The 14,497-nt window shown below is 62.5% G+C and overlaps 1 protein-coding gene across 1 annotated transcript; it reads left to right on the plus strand.

The window, feature by feature from the left end:
- The first annotated feature begins 50 nt into the window (after positions 1–50).
- Positions 51–6,733, plus strand: FAM3A (FAM3 metabolism regulating signaling molecule A). The gene is made up of 10 exons (XM_082300458.1): positions 51–78; positions 449–481; positions 2,164–2,274; positions 2,538–2,561; positions 3,208–3,331; positions 3,664–3,722; positions 4,096–4,146; positions 4,683–4,767; positions 5,398–5,524; positions 6,486–6,733. Exons 2-10 carry the CDS (start codon positions 469–471, stop codon positions 6,576–6,578), a joined length of 687 nt encoding a protein of 228 aa, XP_082156584.1. The 5' UTR covers positions 51–78; positions 449–468; the 3' UTR covers positions 6,579–6,733.
- The last annotated feature ends 7,764 nt before the right edge of the window (positions 6,734–14,497 follow it).

A 14,497-nucleotide genomic window follows, 5' to 3' on the forward strand; every position in this document is an offset into this window, starting at 1 on the left:
GAGCGAGCGCTGATTGGTCGGGCGGGAACCCGGAAGTGGGGGGGGCCAGCGCGGGGCAGCGTCGGGGCAACGGCGGCGGTGAGGGGGGCCCCGGGATTTGGGGGGGCCCGGGGGGGTCCCGGGGGGGTTTTGGGGGTCCCGGGCGGGTCCCGGGGGGTCCCGGTCCTTTAGGGGGAGCTCCCGGTGATTTGGGGGGGGGGCGTGGAGCGGCCCCGGGGGGTCCCGGTGCTTTCGGGGGTCCCCGGTAATTGCGGGGGGGTCGGGAGGGGCCTGGGGGGGGCTGGGGGTCCCTGGGGGGGGTCCGGGGGGATCCCGGTAATTTGGGGGGGGGGTCCCGGTAATTTGGGGGGGTTCTGGTGCCTGGGGGGGTCCCTGGGGGGGTCCCGGTAATTTGGGGGGGGGTCCCGGTGTTTTGGGGGGGCTCTGACCCCTCCCCCTCCCGTTGCAGCCCCGAGCCCCCGGAGCGGGATGAGAGTGGCGGGTACGGGGGGGGAGGGGCGGATTTGGGGATTTTGGGGGGTTCGGGGCCATTTGGGGTTTTTTGGGGGGGGGTTGGGGGAACTTTCGCGGTTTTTGGGGGGGATTTGGGTTCGGGGGGGCTCGGGGGGGGCTCTGGGGCGATTTTGGGGGATTTTTTGGGATTTGGGGATTTTGGGGGAGGTTTTAGAGGGGAGATTTTGGCTTTTTTGGGGGGTTTGGGAATGTTCGGGTTTGGGGTGGTTTTGGGGCTGTTTCGGGCCGTTTGGGGCTGATTTTGGGCTGATTTCGGGCTGATTTCGGGCTGATTTTGGGGCTGATTTGGGGCTTTTTTGGGCTGTTTTGAGCTGATTTGGGGTTGGTTTTGGGCTTTTTCGGGCCGTTTTGCGGCAGTTTTGGGCTGATTTTGGGCCGATTTGGGGCCGTTTTCATTTTGGGCTGGTTTGGGGCTGTTTTGGGGCTGATTTTGGGCTCCTTTGGGCTCTTTTGCGCTGATTTGGGACCGTTTTGAGCTGATTTTGGGTTGGTTTTGGGCTCTTTTGGGCTGTTTTGGACTGGTTTGGGCTCATTTTGGGCTGGTCGGGGTTGGGTTTGGGCTGATTTTGGGCTCTTTTGGGCTCTTTTGAGTTGATTGGGGTTGGTTTTGGGGTTTTTTGGGGCTGGTTTGGGGCTGCTTTTGGGCTGTTCTGATTTTGGGGCTGATTTTGGGCCGTTTTGGGTTGTTTTAGAGCTGATTTTGGGCTGGTTTTGGGTTGTTTTGGGTTGTTTGAGCTGATTTTGGGCTGTTTTGGACTCTTGGGATTGATTTTGGGGCTGATTTGGGCTAATATTGGGCTTTTTTGAGCTGATTTGGGGTTGGTTTTGGGCTTTTTTGGGCTCATTGGGCTGATTTTGGGTTGATTTTGGGCCGGTTGGGGCTGATTTTGGGGCTGGTTTGGGCTGTTTTGGACTGGTTTGGGCTGATTTTGGGCTGGTTTTGGGTTGTTTTTGGGCTGCTTGGAGCTGGTTTTGGGTTGTTTGAGCTGATTCTGGGTTGTTTTGGGCTGATTTTGGGCTGTTTTGGAGCTGATTTGGGGCTGGTTTTGGGCTGTTTCACGCTTATTTTGGGTCGTTTATGGGTTGTTTTGGGGCTGTTGGAGCTGGTTTGGGGCTGTTTGGGCCATTTTGGGCTGGTCTTGGGCTGTTTCGTGCTGATTTTGGGTTGGTTTTGGGCTGATTTCGGGCTGTTTGAGCTGATTTTGGGCTGGTTTTGGGCTGATTTGGGGCTGATTTTGGGTTGATTTTGGGCTGTTTGGGCTGATTTGAGCTGATTTGGGCTGGGTTTGGGCTGTTTCACGTTTATTTTGGGTCGTTTATGGGCTGTTTTCGGGCTGATTTTGGGCTGATTTTGAGCTGATTTTGGGCTGTTTCACGCTTATTTTGGGTCGTTTATGGGTTGATTTTGGGCTGTTGGAGCTGATTTTGGGCTGTTTGGGGCTGTTGGAGCTGATTTTGGGCTGGTTTTGGGCTGTTTGAGCTGATTTCGGGCTGATTTGAGCTGATTTGGAGCTGATTTTGGGCTGGTTTTGGGCTGTTTCACGCTTATTTTGGGTCATTTATGGGTTGGTTTTGGGCTGATTTGGGCTGATTTTGGGCTGATTTTGGGCTGATTTGGGGCTGATTTGGGGCTCTTTCGGGGTCCCCCAGGCCCCCTCCGCCTGCTGGCCCTGGGGCTCGCGGCTGCCCTGACGTGGCTCGCGGTGACGGCGCTGCTGGGCCCCCCCCGCGCCCCTCCCCCCCTGCTGCGGCTGCTGCGCCGTGAGTGGGGGAGGGGCGAGGGGGGGACCCCAAACACAACGGGGGGGGGGGGGGAGGGGCAAAGGGGGGACCCCCCCCCAAATTAATGGGGGGCCCAAAAATGAGTTTGAGCGGGGGGAGGGGCGGGACATCCCTGAGTGGGGGAGGGGCGGGGGGGACCCCGAAATCCAATTGGGGGAGGGGAGGGGGGAGGGGGGGAGGGGCGGGGAGAGCCCTGGAACCCCTTGGGGGGGGTCATTAACCCCCGCCCCTCCCCCACACAGGTGACGAGAACCCCCCCACGGCAGGTGAGGGGGGAGGGGCGGCTCGAGGGGGGGTCCCTGGTGACCCCTCCCCCCCCAATGCCCCTCCCCCCAGGGGTACGGGAGGGGTGGGGGAGGGGCGGGACTGAGTGGGGGGAGGGGCCAAATGCGGGGGGGGAGGGGCAGATTTGGGGTTCGCCTCCTGCCCGCCCCTCCCCCACCCGGCGCCCCCCGCCCCCCCCCGGTTCCAGTTGGGTGGGGGAGGGGCAGAGCTGAACCGGGATTGGGGGGGGGGGGATGGTGGGGGAGGGGCCAGATGGGGAATTGGGGGGGGGGGGGATTTTGGGCGTTTCAGGGGAATTTGAGAGGATTTGGGAATTTTTGGGGGGGGGTTTGGGGAGGATTTTGCGGGGGGGATTTTTGGGATCTCGACGTGGTTTTGGGGCGAATTTTCGGCTTTTGGGGCTTTTTTAGGGGCATTTTGAGGGGGGTCCCAACTGAGCCCGCCCCTCCCCCCTTAGAGCCCCCCCTCCCCCCCCCCCCGTTCAGCTGCGGTGGGGGAGGGGCAGAGCCGAATTTGGGGGTTTTTATTGCCAGGAGTTTATCGGGGGGGGAGGGGCGGTGGGGGAGGGGTTTTTTGGGGGGAGGGGTCCCACTGAGGGCCCCGCCCCTCCCCCCTCCGCTCCGGCAGCGCCCCGCCCCCCCCGCTTCAAGTGCGGGCTGCCCCGGCCCTGCCCCCCCCGGCACTTCGCGTTCCGGGTGCTCAGCGGCGCCGCCAACGTGGTGGGACCGAGGATCTGCCTGGAGGGGCACGAGTGGGTGGGGGAGGGGCACCGGGGTGGGGGAGGGGCACCGGGGAGGGGGAGGGGCACGAGTGGGTGGGGGAGGGGCGCCGGGGGGTGGGGCGGGAGGAGGTGGGGGAGGGGCATCGTGGGTGGGGGAGGGGCGGAAGGCGGTGGGGGAGGGACACGAGGGGGTGGGAAAGGGGGGGGAGGGGCGGGGGAGGGTGGGGGAGGGGCAGGGGAGGTGCGGGAGAAGGGGGGGTGGGGGAGTTGGTGGGGGAGGGGCACAAGGGGGTGGGGGATGGGCGGGAATTGGTGGGGGAGGGGCCGCGAGTGAGCAGCCTCGCCCCTCCCCCCCCCCCCAGGTTAATGAGCAGCGTCAAGAACAACGTGGGGAGGGGCCTGAACATCGCCCTGGTGAACGGTGGGGGAGGGGCGGGGGCGGGGCGAAACGGGGGGGAGGGGCGGGTTGAGGTGGGGGAGGGGCAGAGTGAAATGGGGGAGGGGCAAAGGGTGGGGGAGGGGCGAAATTGGGGACAAAAATGCGGTGGGGGAGGGGCAAAGTGAAATGGGGGAGGGGTGAGATGGGTGGGGGAGGGGCGCAATTGGGGGACCAAATGTGGTGGGGGAGGGGCCAAGTGAGGGCAGAGGGCAACGGGGGAGGGGGAGGGGCAGGGTGGGGTGGGGGAGGGGCAGAATTTGGGGGGTTCCCCCCCCCCTCCTCCCCCCTTTGTGCCCACCCCGGGGGTCTCCCCCCGCCCCTCCCCCCTCACTGCGGTCCCGCCCCTCCCCCCCAGGGGTCAGTGGGGAGCTGATCGCGGCCCAGGCCTTCGACATGTGGGCAGGGGGTGAGTGCCCCTCCCCCCCGCCGGGACCCCACCCCTCCCCCTCCCCCCTTTCCTCCTGCCCCTCCCCCACAGCCACTTTTGGGTTGATTTTTCTCCATTTCGGGGCCACCCCTCCCCCCATTTCTGCCCCTCCCCCCATTTCTGCCCCTCCTCCTCCCCTCCCCCATCCCGGGACTCCCCCTGATTTTTGAGGTTCTTGCCCCCCATTTTGGGGTGATTTCCCCCATTTTTGGGTGATTTCTCCCATTTTTTGGGTTCTCTCCCTCATTTTTGGGGTGATTTTCTTCTTTTTTTGGGGATCTCTCCCCCATTTTTGGGCCGATTTCCCCCATTTTTGGGCCGATTTCCCCCATTTTTGGGCTGTTTTCCCCCATTTTTGGGTTCTCTCCCCCATTTTTGGGCTGGTTTCCCCCATTTTTGGGTTCTCTCCCCCATTTTTGGGCTCCTCTCCCCCGTTTTTGGGTGATTTCCCCCATTTTTGGGCTGATTTCCCCCGTTTTTGGGCTGCTTTCCCCCATTTTTGGCTGATTCCCCAGATGTGGAGGATCTGCTCCGTTTCCTGCGGCCGCTGCACGAGGGGACCTTGGTGCTCGTGGCCTCCTACGATGACCCGGCCACCAAGTGAGCCCTGGGAGGATTTGGGGGGTCCCGGGGGGGTTTTGGGGGTACCCGAGGGGGATTTGGGGGTCCCGGGGGGATTTGGGAGGTCCCAGGGAAGAATTGAGAGATCCTGGGGGAGGTTTGGGGGGGTCTCAGAGGCGATTTGGGGGTCTCAGGGTGGGATTTGGGAAGATCCCGAGAGGATTTGGGGTCCCTTGAAGGCTCCGGGGGGGTCCCGGGAGGGCTCGGGGGGGTCCTGGGGGGGATTTGGGGCTCCCCGGGGGGGTTTTGGGGGGTCCTGGGGGGGATTTGGGGGCTCCCGGGGGGGTTTTGGGGGGTCCTGGGGGGGATTTGGGGCTCCCCGGGGGGGTTTGGGGGATCCTGGGGGGGATTTGGGGCTCCCCGGGGGGGTTTTGGGGGGTCCTGGGGGGGATTTGGGGGCTCCCGGGGGGATTTGGGGGGTCCTGGGGGGGATTTGGGGCTCCCCGGGGGGGTTTTGGGGGGTCCTGGGGGGGATTTGGGGCTCCCGGGGGGGTTTGGGGGGTCCTGGGGGGGATTTGGGGGCTCCCGGGGGGGTTTTGGGGGATCCTGGGGGGGATTTGGGGCTCCCGGGGGGGTTTTGGGGTCCCCCTGAGCCCCGGGCCCCCCCAGGCTGACGGAGGAGAGCCGGCGGCTCTTTGGGGAGCTGGGCAGCGCCGTGGCCAAAGATTTGGGATTTCGGGACAGCTGGGTCTTCGTGGGGGCCAAGGGGGTGCAGGACAGGAGCCCCTTCGAGCAGGTGGGGCTGGGGGGGGCTGGGGGGTTTTGGGGTGGTTGGGGGGGGTTTTGGGGTGATTTCGGGGAGTTCTGGGGTGATCTGGGATGGTTCTGGGGTGATTTGGGGGCTTTTGGGGCGGTTTAGGGGCTCTGGAGTTATTTTGGAGGGGTCGTGGGGTGACTTGGGGGCTTCTGGAGTGATTTGGGGGAGGTCTGGGGTGGTTTTGGGGTGATTTGGGGGGCTCTGGAATTATTTGGGGGGGGTTATGGGGTGATTTTGGGGGGTTATGGGGCGGTTTTGGGGGATTTGGGGGTGATTTGGGAGGCTTATGGGGCAGTTTTGGGGAGTTCCAGGGTGGTTTAGGGACTCCAGAGTTATTTTGGGGGGTTCTGGGGTGATTTGGGGGGGATTGGGGCGTTCTGGGGTGGTTTAGGAGCTCTGGGGTAATTTGGGGGGTTCTGGGTTGCGTGGGGGGGGTTATGGGGTGGTTTTGGAGCTCCGGAGTTATTTTGAGGGGGTTCTGGGGTGATTTGGGGGGGTTTTGGGGTGGTTTGGGGGCTCTGGGGTTATTTTGGGGGGTTCTGGGGCTCTGTGGGGGTGGGTGGGGATATTTTGGGGGGTGGGGGGCATTTTGGGGGGTTATGGAGCAGCTGGGGGGGGCTTGGGGGGTCTTTATGGGGCTGGGGGTCAATGGGGGGGGTTATGGGGCTGTGGGGCTGATCTGGGGCAGCTGTGGGGTCATCGAGGGCAGTTTGGGGCATTTTGGGGCAGTTTGGGACAGGTGGGGGGGGTCAGGGGGGCAACTTGGGGATCTGGGGGGAGGGGGTTCCATAACCCCCCCAATCCACCCCATAACCCCCCCAGTCACCCCATAACCCCCCCAATCACCCCATAACCCCCCCAGTCACCCCATAACCCCCCCAGTCACCCCATAACCCCCCCAATCCACCCCATAACCCCCCCATCCCCCCCTCCCCCCCAGCACGTCCGGAACAGCCGCGGCTCCAACAAGTACGAGGGGTGGCCGGAGGCGCTGGAATTGGGCGGCTGCGTCCCCCGGCGCCCCCCGGGGTGACCCCAAAATCCCCTGGGACCCCCCCGGGACCCCCCCGGGATCCCCCAGACCCACAGGGACCCCCCGGGGTTGTGGGGTGGGGGAGGGGAGAGCTCCTCGTGTCTCCCCCTCCCCCCCCCCCCCCAAAGTGTCGCCAAATAAAGGCCGGGACGGTTCTGGAGCGTGGGGGGATTTTGGGGGGCTCTGCCCCACAAGTGCCCGGGGGGGGGATCCCTGCTGGGGGCGGCGCTGGGGGGAGCCGGGACGGCGGCGATCGGGGCCCAAAGCGGGATTTGGGGGCGATGGGGGCCCGGAGGGGGGCACAGATTTGGGGTGGGGGGGACACCGGGACACCCCGGAAAGCTCCGAATTGCCCCAAATTGCCCCACCCGGCCCAAAGATGTCGGTTTGGAGGCAGGCACGGGCCGGGCGCGGGAGCCTCCCTTGGGACGGAAAATCCGGCCCCGTTCCCTCGGCATCGGTGTCGCTTTGGGATCGAGGGGCTTTGGGCACAGCGGCGGCAGAAGGAGCAGCGGTTCTGCCCTGGCGCGTCCGAGAGGGCGAACGAACCCCGGCGCCGGCAGCGCCAGCAACGGAGCGGGCACCCGGTGCCGGTACCACAGCCGGTGCCGGTGCCAGAGCCGGTGCCAGAGCCGGTGCCAGAGCCGGTTCCAGACCCGGTGCCAGAGCCGGTGCCAGAGCCGGTACCAGAGCCGGTACCAGAGCCGGTGCCAGAGCCGGTACCAGAGCCGGTACCAGAGCCGGTGCCAGAGCCGGTACCAGAGCCGGTGCCAGAGCCGGTTCCAGACCCGGTACCAGAGCCGGTACCAGAGCCGGTACCAGAGCCGGTGCCAGAGCCGGTTCCGGCCCCTCCGGCCTCGGGCCCTTCCCCCGGGGCAGCTCCGCTCGCGGCCGCCAGGGGGCGCTGCTCCGAGCGCGGTGCCGCCGAACGGCCCCGAACCGAACCCGGGGGCGGCAGCGGGAGCGGGGCCGTGGGGCGGGCGTGGCTTTATTGGGCCCAGCGCGGGCGTGGGGATCGCGGCTCCCAACGCGGCCCCGGCTCTCCGCGCCGCAGCGCTCACGGTCCCGCTCGTGAATGTTCATCGCGGTGCCCGGGCGGGAGGGGTTGTACAAATCCCTTCTCGGAAGCGTCGATGGCATTGGCACTCGTGCCAGGCGCGCTGGGTGCCCTGGTGGCCGCACTGAGGAAGGCTCCTCTTCCTCCTCGGGCTCTTTCTGGCGCCCCTGGGCCGCCTCGGCCGCAACGCGCTCCCCGCCTTTCCCTCCCGGCACGCGCGGGGCTCCGCTGGCGGCGGCAGCGGCTTCTGCGCTCCTTTCCAAGGGCTCCTGTTCCTCCTGGCCTTGCGATTCACGGTCGCGGACCCTTCCCAGTTCGCTCGTGCTCACGGCAGGGAGCCGGCGCTCGGCTCCTTCCAGCGGCGCGGGCGGCCGGGGGGGACGGGAAAGGCGCTGCCTTCACCCCCCCGGGGCAGCCGGGCCCGGTGCCCGGCGGGAGCCGCGGGAGCGGCGGCCGGAGCGGCGGGGACGGGCAGAGCCCCGGCTGGCAGAGGAGCTGTGCCAGACACTCGGCAGCTGCAGCGGGAGCCGCGGGCGGCCCGGCAGGCCGGGGGTGCGGGGCTGGGCAGCGGCAGCCCGGAGCCGGAGCGGTGGCGGGGGCACGGCGGGGCCGGGCAGCGGCAGCCCGGAGCCGGAGCGGTGGCGGGGGCACGGCGGGGCTGGGCAGCGGCAGCCCGGAGCCGGAGCGGTGGCGGGGGCACGGCGGGGCTGGGCAGCGGCAGCCCGGCTCCCCAGCGCGCCGGGAGAGGCTCCCCGGGAGGGAAAGGGGGGCTCGGGACCCCGGGGTTTCTCACCTGAGGCACCCAAGCAGAGGGTGAAGGGTCCCTGTTTTAGTGAGGGTCGGCTGTTAATGAGGCCCCAGTGCAACGGCCGCTCTCACGAACAGAGCTGCACTCACGGGAGAGGAAAGGCAGCAGGAGACGGAATCCTGCAGTGGTGACGAATTCTCCCCACAGCCACCGCTGCCTCTCTCCCCTCCGAATGCCGAGAGCACCAGAGAGAGCTCGGAGCTGCGCCCAGCCTCCTCCCCAGCCCAGATCTTGGGTGTCTCTGCCCCTCTGAGCTGTGCCCAGCCCCCTCCCCAGCCCAGATCTCGGGTGTCTCTACCCCTCGAGAGAAGCCCCCCAGCTCAGAGGGCCGCCAGCCGCTCCCTGTGGGGCAGCTTCTTCTGTCTCTCCTGAGGACGTCTCGTTGGTGTCTCCTGGCAACAAAGCGGGAGAAATTCCCCAGAGAGAAAGAAAGAAAAGGAAAACCCTGAACCTTCAACACCCAACTTCACCCCTGGATTGCTTCAAAGTGCCCCGAAACGTGTGCACGGCTCGGGGGCGAGGGGGGAAGCATTGGGACCCTTCCCCGTGTCCCAGCAGCTCCGCACTCAGCCAGGAGGAGGAGCAGGGCCGGGGCGGCAGAGAGTTCCCCCAAACTTCCCCCACACCGATGGCACAGCTGGGCACGGGCTGGCTCAGACTTTGTTGTCCACCTGCATCCCATGAGGGAGCAGAAAATCCCCCTGCAGCCAGGGACTCGGGAGGGTCGCGATCACAGAGTCCCAGAATCACAGCATGGATGAGGTTGGAAAGACTTTTGGGATCATCGCGTCCAACCTGGGACCCAACACCTCCTCACCAACCAAACCACGGCCCTGAGCGCCACGTCCAGGCTTTGTTAAACCCATCCAGGCTTTGTTAAACCCCTGCAGGTTTTGTTAAACCCCTCCAGGCTTTGTTAAACCCCTCCCAGGACGGTGCCCCCAGCTCCTCTCTGGGCCGACCATTCCAGTGCCCAGTCACTCCTTCAGTGAAGGGTTTTTTCCCAATGTCCAACCTGAGCTTCCCCTGGCGCAGCTCTCCTGTGTCCTCTCCTTCTGCCTGGCAGCAGAGCCCGAGCCCCTCATGCCCCCTCCTGTCGGGGCGTTGAGGGGAGTGGTGAGGGCTCCCCTGAGCCTCCTTCGCTCCAGGCTGAGCAGCCCCAGCTCCCTCAGCTGCTCCTCGCAGGGATTGTGCTCCAGGCCCCTCCGAGCAGCTCCACGTCCTCCCTGACCCGGGGGCACTCGAGGTGCAGCCTCAGCAGTGCCGAGCACGGGGGAAAATGGTCCCTGTGAGGTTCCGTCAGGTCACAGCAGAGCCTCGGTGCCACCGCCTCGCAGGGCTCTCCGGGGTTCCGTGGGGTGCCATCACCTCTCTTTGGTCTCCTGGGTTCCATGAGGCTCCTCCGTCCGTGTCTGCCGTGGTTGGCGCTGCCCAAATGTGGGGCACCCACGACAGCTGTGGCCTCGCTGTCCTCTGCTGTAGCTGGGCAGAGGAGGGGAAAACAAACGCAGGGCTCACGAGTTGAGATAAGGACTGGGAGGAAACGTGAAATGTAAAAGTATGAAGTAAATTAATTATTAACAGAGTCAGAGGAGGATAATGAGAAGTAAAATAACTCTTTAAAACACCTTTTCCTCCCAGCCCCTCCCTCCTTCCCACCAGCAGCGCAGGGAAACAGGGCCAGGGTTTGGCCAGTTCGTCACCCGGGGTCTCCAGCTCACTCAGGGAGAGGAGTCTTTCCTTGGCTGTGCCGCGGTGTCTTGGTTTGAAAGACAGGTGTCTGCTGAGGAAGGCAGAGGCCCCCCTTGAAGTGGCAGATATAACCCCTTTTCCCTCCAAGTTATTATATTTTGAAATCAAGGGCCTTTAGGCAAAGATGTGGGAAATAGGAATAACAGTTCTTTACTGTATATATATATATATATATATATGTATATGTATATAACCATTCAAACAAAACAACAATAACTATGGCAGTAACAGCACACACAAACCCAGTGCCAGCCTTCTCGGCTGTCGGGCCCTTTCCCCTCGGGTGCAGTTCCGCTCGCAGCCGGCAGGGGCGCTGGCGGCTCCCGGTGAGCAGGGCAGGTGCGATGGTTCCCCCGCGGCTGCAGGGGGCGCTCCGGAGCGAGCTCGGGGAGCACGCGGCACCGGTGCCCTGGGATCCCGGGAAGGGATGGAACAAAGGCTTCACAAACCCCTGGGCAGCTGGCCCTGGTGTCTGGCTGGAACCTCGGGCACAGCAGGCTGGAACAGCAGGGACAAGCACAGATCCCCGGTGGCAGACGAGATGTATCCAAACGGGGAACTCCCCTGGAGGTCGGGCAGGCAGGGCGAGCAGGGCTACAGCGCAGCGAAGGCTCCAATCAGCGGCGGGGACAGGGCGGCCACAGCCCGGCCTCCAGGGGGGCAGGGAAGGTGGGCCGGGGGTCCTGGGATCTTTCTCCGCAGAAAGAAGAACGGCCGAAAAGAACCAGGCTCCTCTCCCCGAGAACGCCGAGAGCAAACTGACCCCACACCCAGGTGAAACAAAGGAGTGGCCAGGCCCACCCCACCCCCAATGGGCAGCTCTTTTGTCTTCCTTAAGTACAGCCATTTTTCCCCTAGCAACACGCATATGGGAAAACATTCCTTCAACAGGAAAAAAAACTAGGACTAAACTAAAACCCCAACACGCGGGGTCCCTGCCAGGGCAGAGCAGTTTTCCCAGGATTGTTGTGGTGTGGGCCACTCGTCCATGTGCTGCTGTCTTTCCAGGATAGGCTGCTCTAGTTTGGAAGCCGGGGTCCTCTCTCTCAGTTCGGGTCTCCCACTGGGCCACAGCTTCCTCTGGCCTCCACTCGCTCCGGCGTGGGCGCCCTTCCCATGGGCTGCAGAAAGGATCTCTGCGCTCCCCACGGGCTGCACGGATCACAGGGCTCGGCTGCTTCACCGTGGTCCTCACCACGGCCTGCAGAAGAATTTTGACTCTGAGGTTTGGAGCACCTCCTCCCTCTCCTTCCTTCCACTGCCCTTGGTGCCGCCACGTTGTTCTCCCTTACACGTCCTCACTTCCTCCTCTTCTCCACCGACACAAAAATTCTCTGCTCGTAGGTACCCTTGTCAACACACGGCATTAATTCAAAGCGCCTCAAGATCGATCTCACTTCAGTTCTGCAGAGGGGAATCGCTCTCCGTGCTCCTGCTGCCGGCCACGCGGCCCCTGCCGCCATCACGGTCGTGGCCACCGCTGCGGCGCCGTCCGGAGCCTCTCTTTGTGCGGGCGCCGAGGAGGAGGAGCCGCCACCGCCGCTGTCCCGCCCGTGTGCCTGCGGCCAGGCAGGCCGAGCTCGCCGCGGGCCGCGCTGCGATGGCGGTGCCCGTGCCGGCCGTGGCACCAAGGAGGCTCCCGGAGGCAGCGGTGCCTCGGCGCCCCTGGGAGAAGCCGCCCGCGCGCTGTTTGGATTTCCGTCTCGGATCCGCCGCCACAGAGGCGTTCCCAGCCTCTCTCCTTGGCTCGCAGCACGTCCATGCTCAGAGCCAGCAGAGATCGGCTCTGCCGGACGTGGTGGAAGCTTCCAGAAGCTTCTCACAGAAGCCACTTCGGTGGCTGTCGCCTCAGTGTCGGAGGCGGGAGCGCGGCACGGCGCACCGGGATCGTGCACAGCAGCCGCCTCTGTCGAGTCCTCCTGTACCGACACAGCTGGAGCTCCGCGCGGTCGATCCCTGTCGGCTGAGCCAGTGGCCACCCGGCTACCGGCCAAGAGCTGCCTGCGTCCCCAGCGGGCTGGGGCTGCTCTCCAACCGTCCACAGTGGCCGGATTACCCAACCCACCGGTCAAGGTACTTACATAATCTCACTTATGTCTTAATTATTTCAGTTACAAACCAGGGAGTTACAAAATGGGGCTAATTACCATTGTGAGGCCCTCAGGCCAGCTGCTGACCACCACAACACGTGGCCTTTCCCCACTACTAAAAACTGGGCTGTGCCCAAACGAGCGCTCCCCACCAAGCAGCAAGAAGGAAACACAAGCTTTCCTAGGCGCCGTAGGTTTCTGGAGGATGCACATTCCCGAGTACAGCCAGATCGTGAGTCCTCTCTACCTGGTTACCCGCAAGAAGAATGATTTCCACTGGGGCCCTGAACAGCAGCAAGCCTTCGCCCAGATCAAACAGGAAATCGCTCACGCCGTAGCCCTTGGCCCAGTCAGAACAGGAGCAGAGGTGAAGAACGTGCTCTACTCTGCAGCCGGGAACAATGGTCTGTCCTGGAGCCTCTGGCAGAAGGTGCCTGGTGAGACTCGGGGCCGACCACTGGGATTCTGGAGCCGAAGCTACAGAGGGTCTGAAGCCAACTACACTCCCACAGAGAAGGAAATCCTGGCAGCTTATGAAGGAGTCCAGGCTGCCTCAGAAGTAATCGGCACAGAGGCACAACTCCTCCTGGCACCCCGACTACCGGTGCTGGGGTGGATGTTCAAAGCAGAGGTTCTCTATACCCACCATGCCACCAATGCCACATGGAGCAAATGGATTGCCCTCATCACGCAGCGTGCCCGTATCGGAAAACTGAATCGCCCTGGGATTTTGGAAATAATCACAAATTGGCCTGAAAGTGAAAACTTTGGTCCCACTGATGAAGAAGAACAAGTGACTCGTGCTGAAGAAGCTCCACCGTACAACCAACTGCCATCAGAAGACACACGCTGCGCTCTTTTCACCGATGGCTCTTGTCGCATCGTAGGGATGAAACGAAAGTGGAAAGCAGCCGTATGGAGCCCCACACGATGGGTTGCAGAAGCTACTGAAGGAGAAGGTGGATCAAGCCAACTCGCTGAACTCAAAGCTGTTCAACTAGCCCTGGACATTGCTGAAAGGGAGAAGTGGCCAAAGCTCTACCTCTACACTGATTCATGGATGGTAGCCAATGCTCTGTGGGGATGGCTGGAAAAGTGGGAAAAAGTGAATTGGCAGCGTAGGGGAAAACCAATCTGGGCTGCTGAAGAGTGGAAAAACATCGCTGCCCGAATAAGAAAGCTAACTGTGAAAGTCCGCCATGTAGATGCCCATGTCCCCAAGAGTAGGGCTAATGAAGAACACCAAAACAACAAGCAGGTAGATCAGGCTGCAAAGATAGAAGTGTCACAGGTAGACTTGGACTGGAAACACAAGGGAGAGTTGTTCCCAGCTCGATGGGCCCATGATGCCTCAGGCCATCAGGGCAGAGATGCCACCTGTAAGTGGGCACCGAGTGAGACCGAGGGGCGCAGCAATGAGACAGGGACCCTCTGGGCTCCTGTTCCGAAGAGAATCAGCTTCACTGGCACAGTGCAAGACCTCGTACGCTGGGCTGTGACAGCGAGATTTACACTGTGCTGCTGGAGGGAAAGCTCCTCTGGACTCAGGCCCAGGGGGAAGCCGAAGCACCGGGGTTGAATTAAAACCTTTGGACAAGTTGAAATCCATGAAGCCACACCAAAGTGAAATAGAAATACAGATTTTTAACTTTTAGTAGAAATAGATGCGGAGTGCCTTAAACATTGAAAAGCTGCAGCAGAGACCTTAAACACAGATCTTACTGCAGCAGTGTTACCTTTTCACAGAATTCTTTACTTTAGACAAAGTACAGCTAGAACTGTACTGTTCACATTTTTTAGATTGTTCACATAAACAATAAAAGCCAATAAAAACTGTCCACGCAAATCTGTGTAATACCTGTGTAACACTGGTGTAAGACTTACGACTGTTAGAATTAGACCAGGATAGGTTAAGAAAAGGAAAACTAGAGTCATGTGTTAATCTTATTGGTCAATTAACAAATCTAATCCACACTTCTGTAAGAAAAAATAAAGAAGAAACTAGAATTAGAAGAAGCAGCTGTTCTCTGCCTGCTGTTTGCTGTTGCTGCTTGGCTTTATCATGTAACCCCCTTGAACCCTGCCTTCAAGAAAGCTGTGAGACTGTGAAATAAAGACCTCAGCAGAGCAGCAGCCTCCTCTGCTCTCTCACCCTGCTCCCAGAAGGAAGGGTACCCCATGCTCTGGTGATATTTGCTGTTGCTGTGACCCA

Source organism: Coloeus monedula, assembly GCF_965178545.1.
Source record: "Coloeus monedula genome assembly, chromosome: 39".
NCBI lineage: Eukaryota > Metazoa > Chordata > Aves > Passeriformes > Corvidae > Coloeus > Coloeus monedula.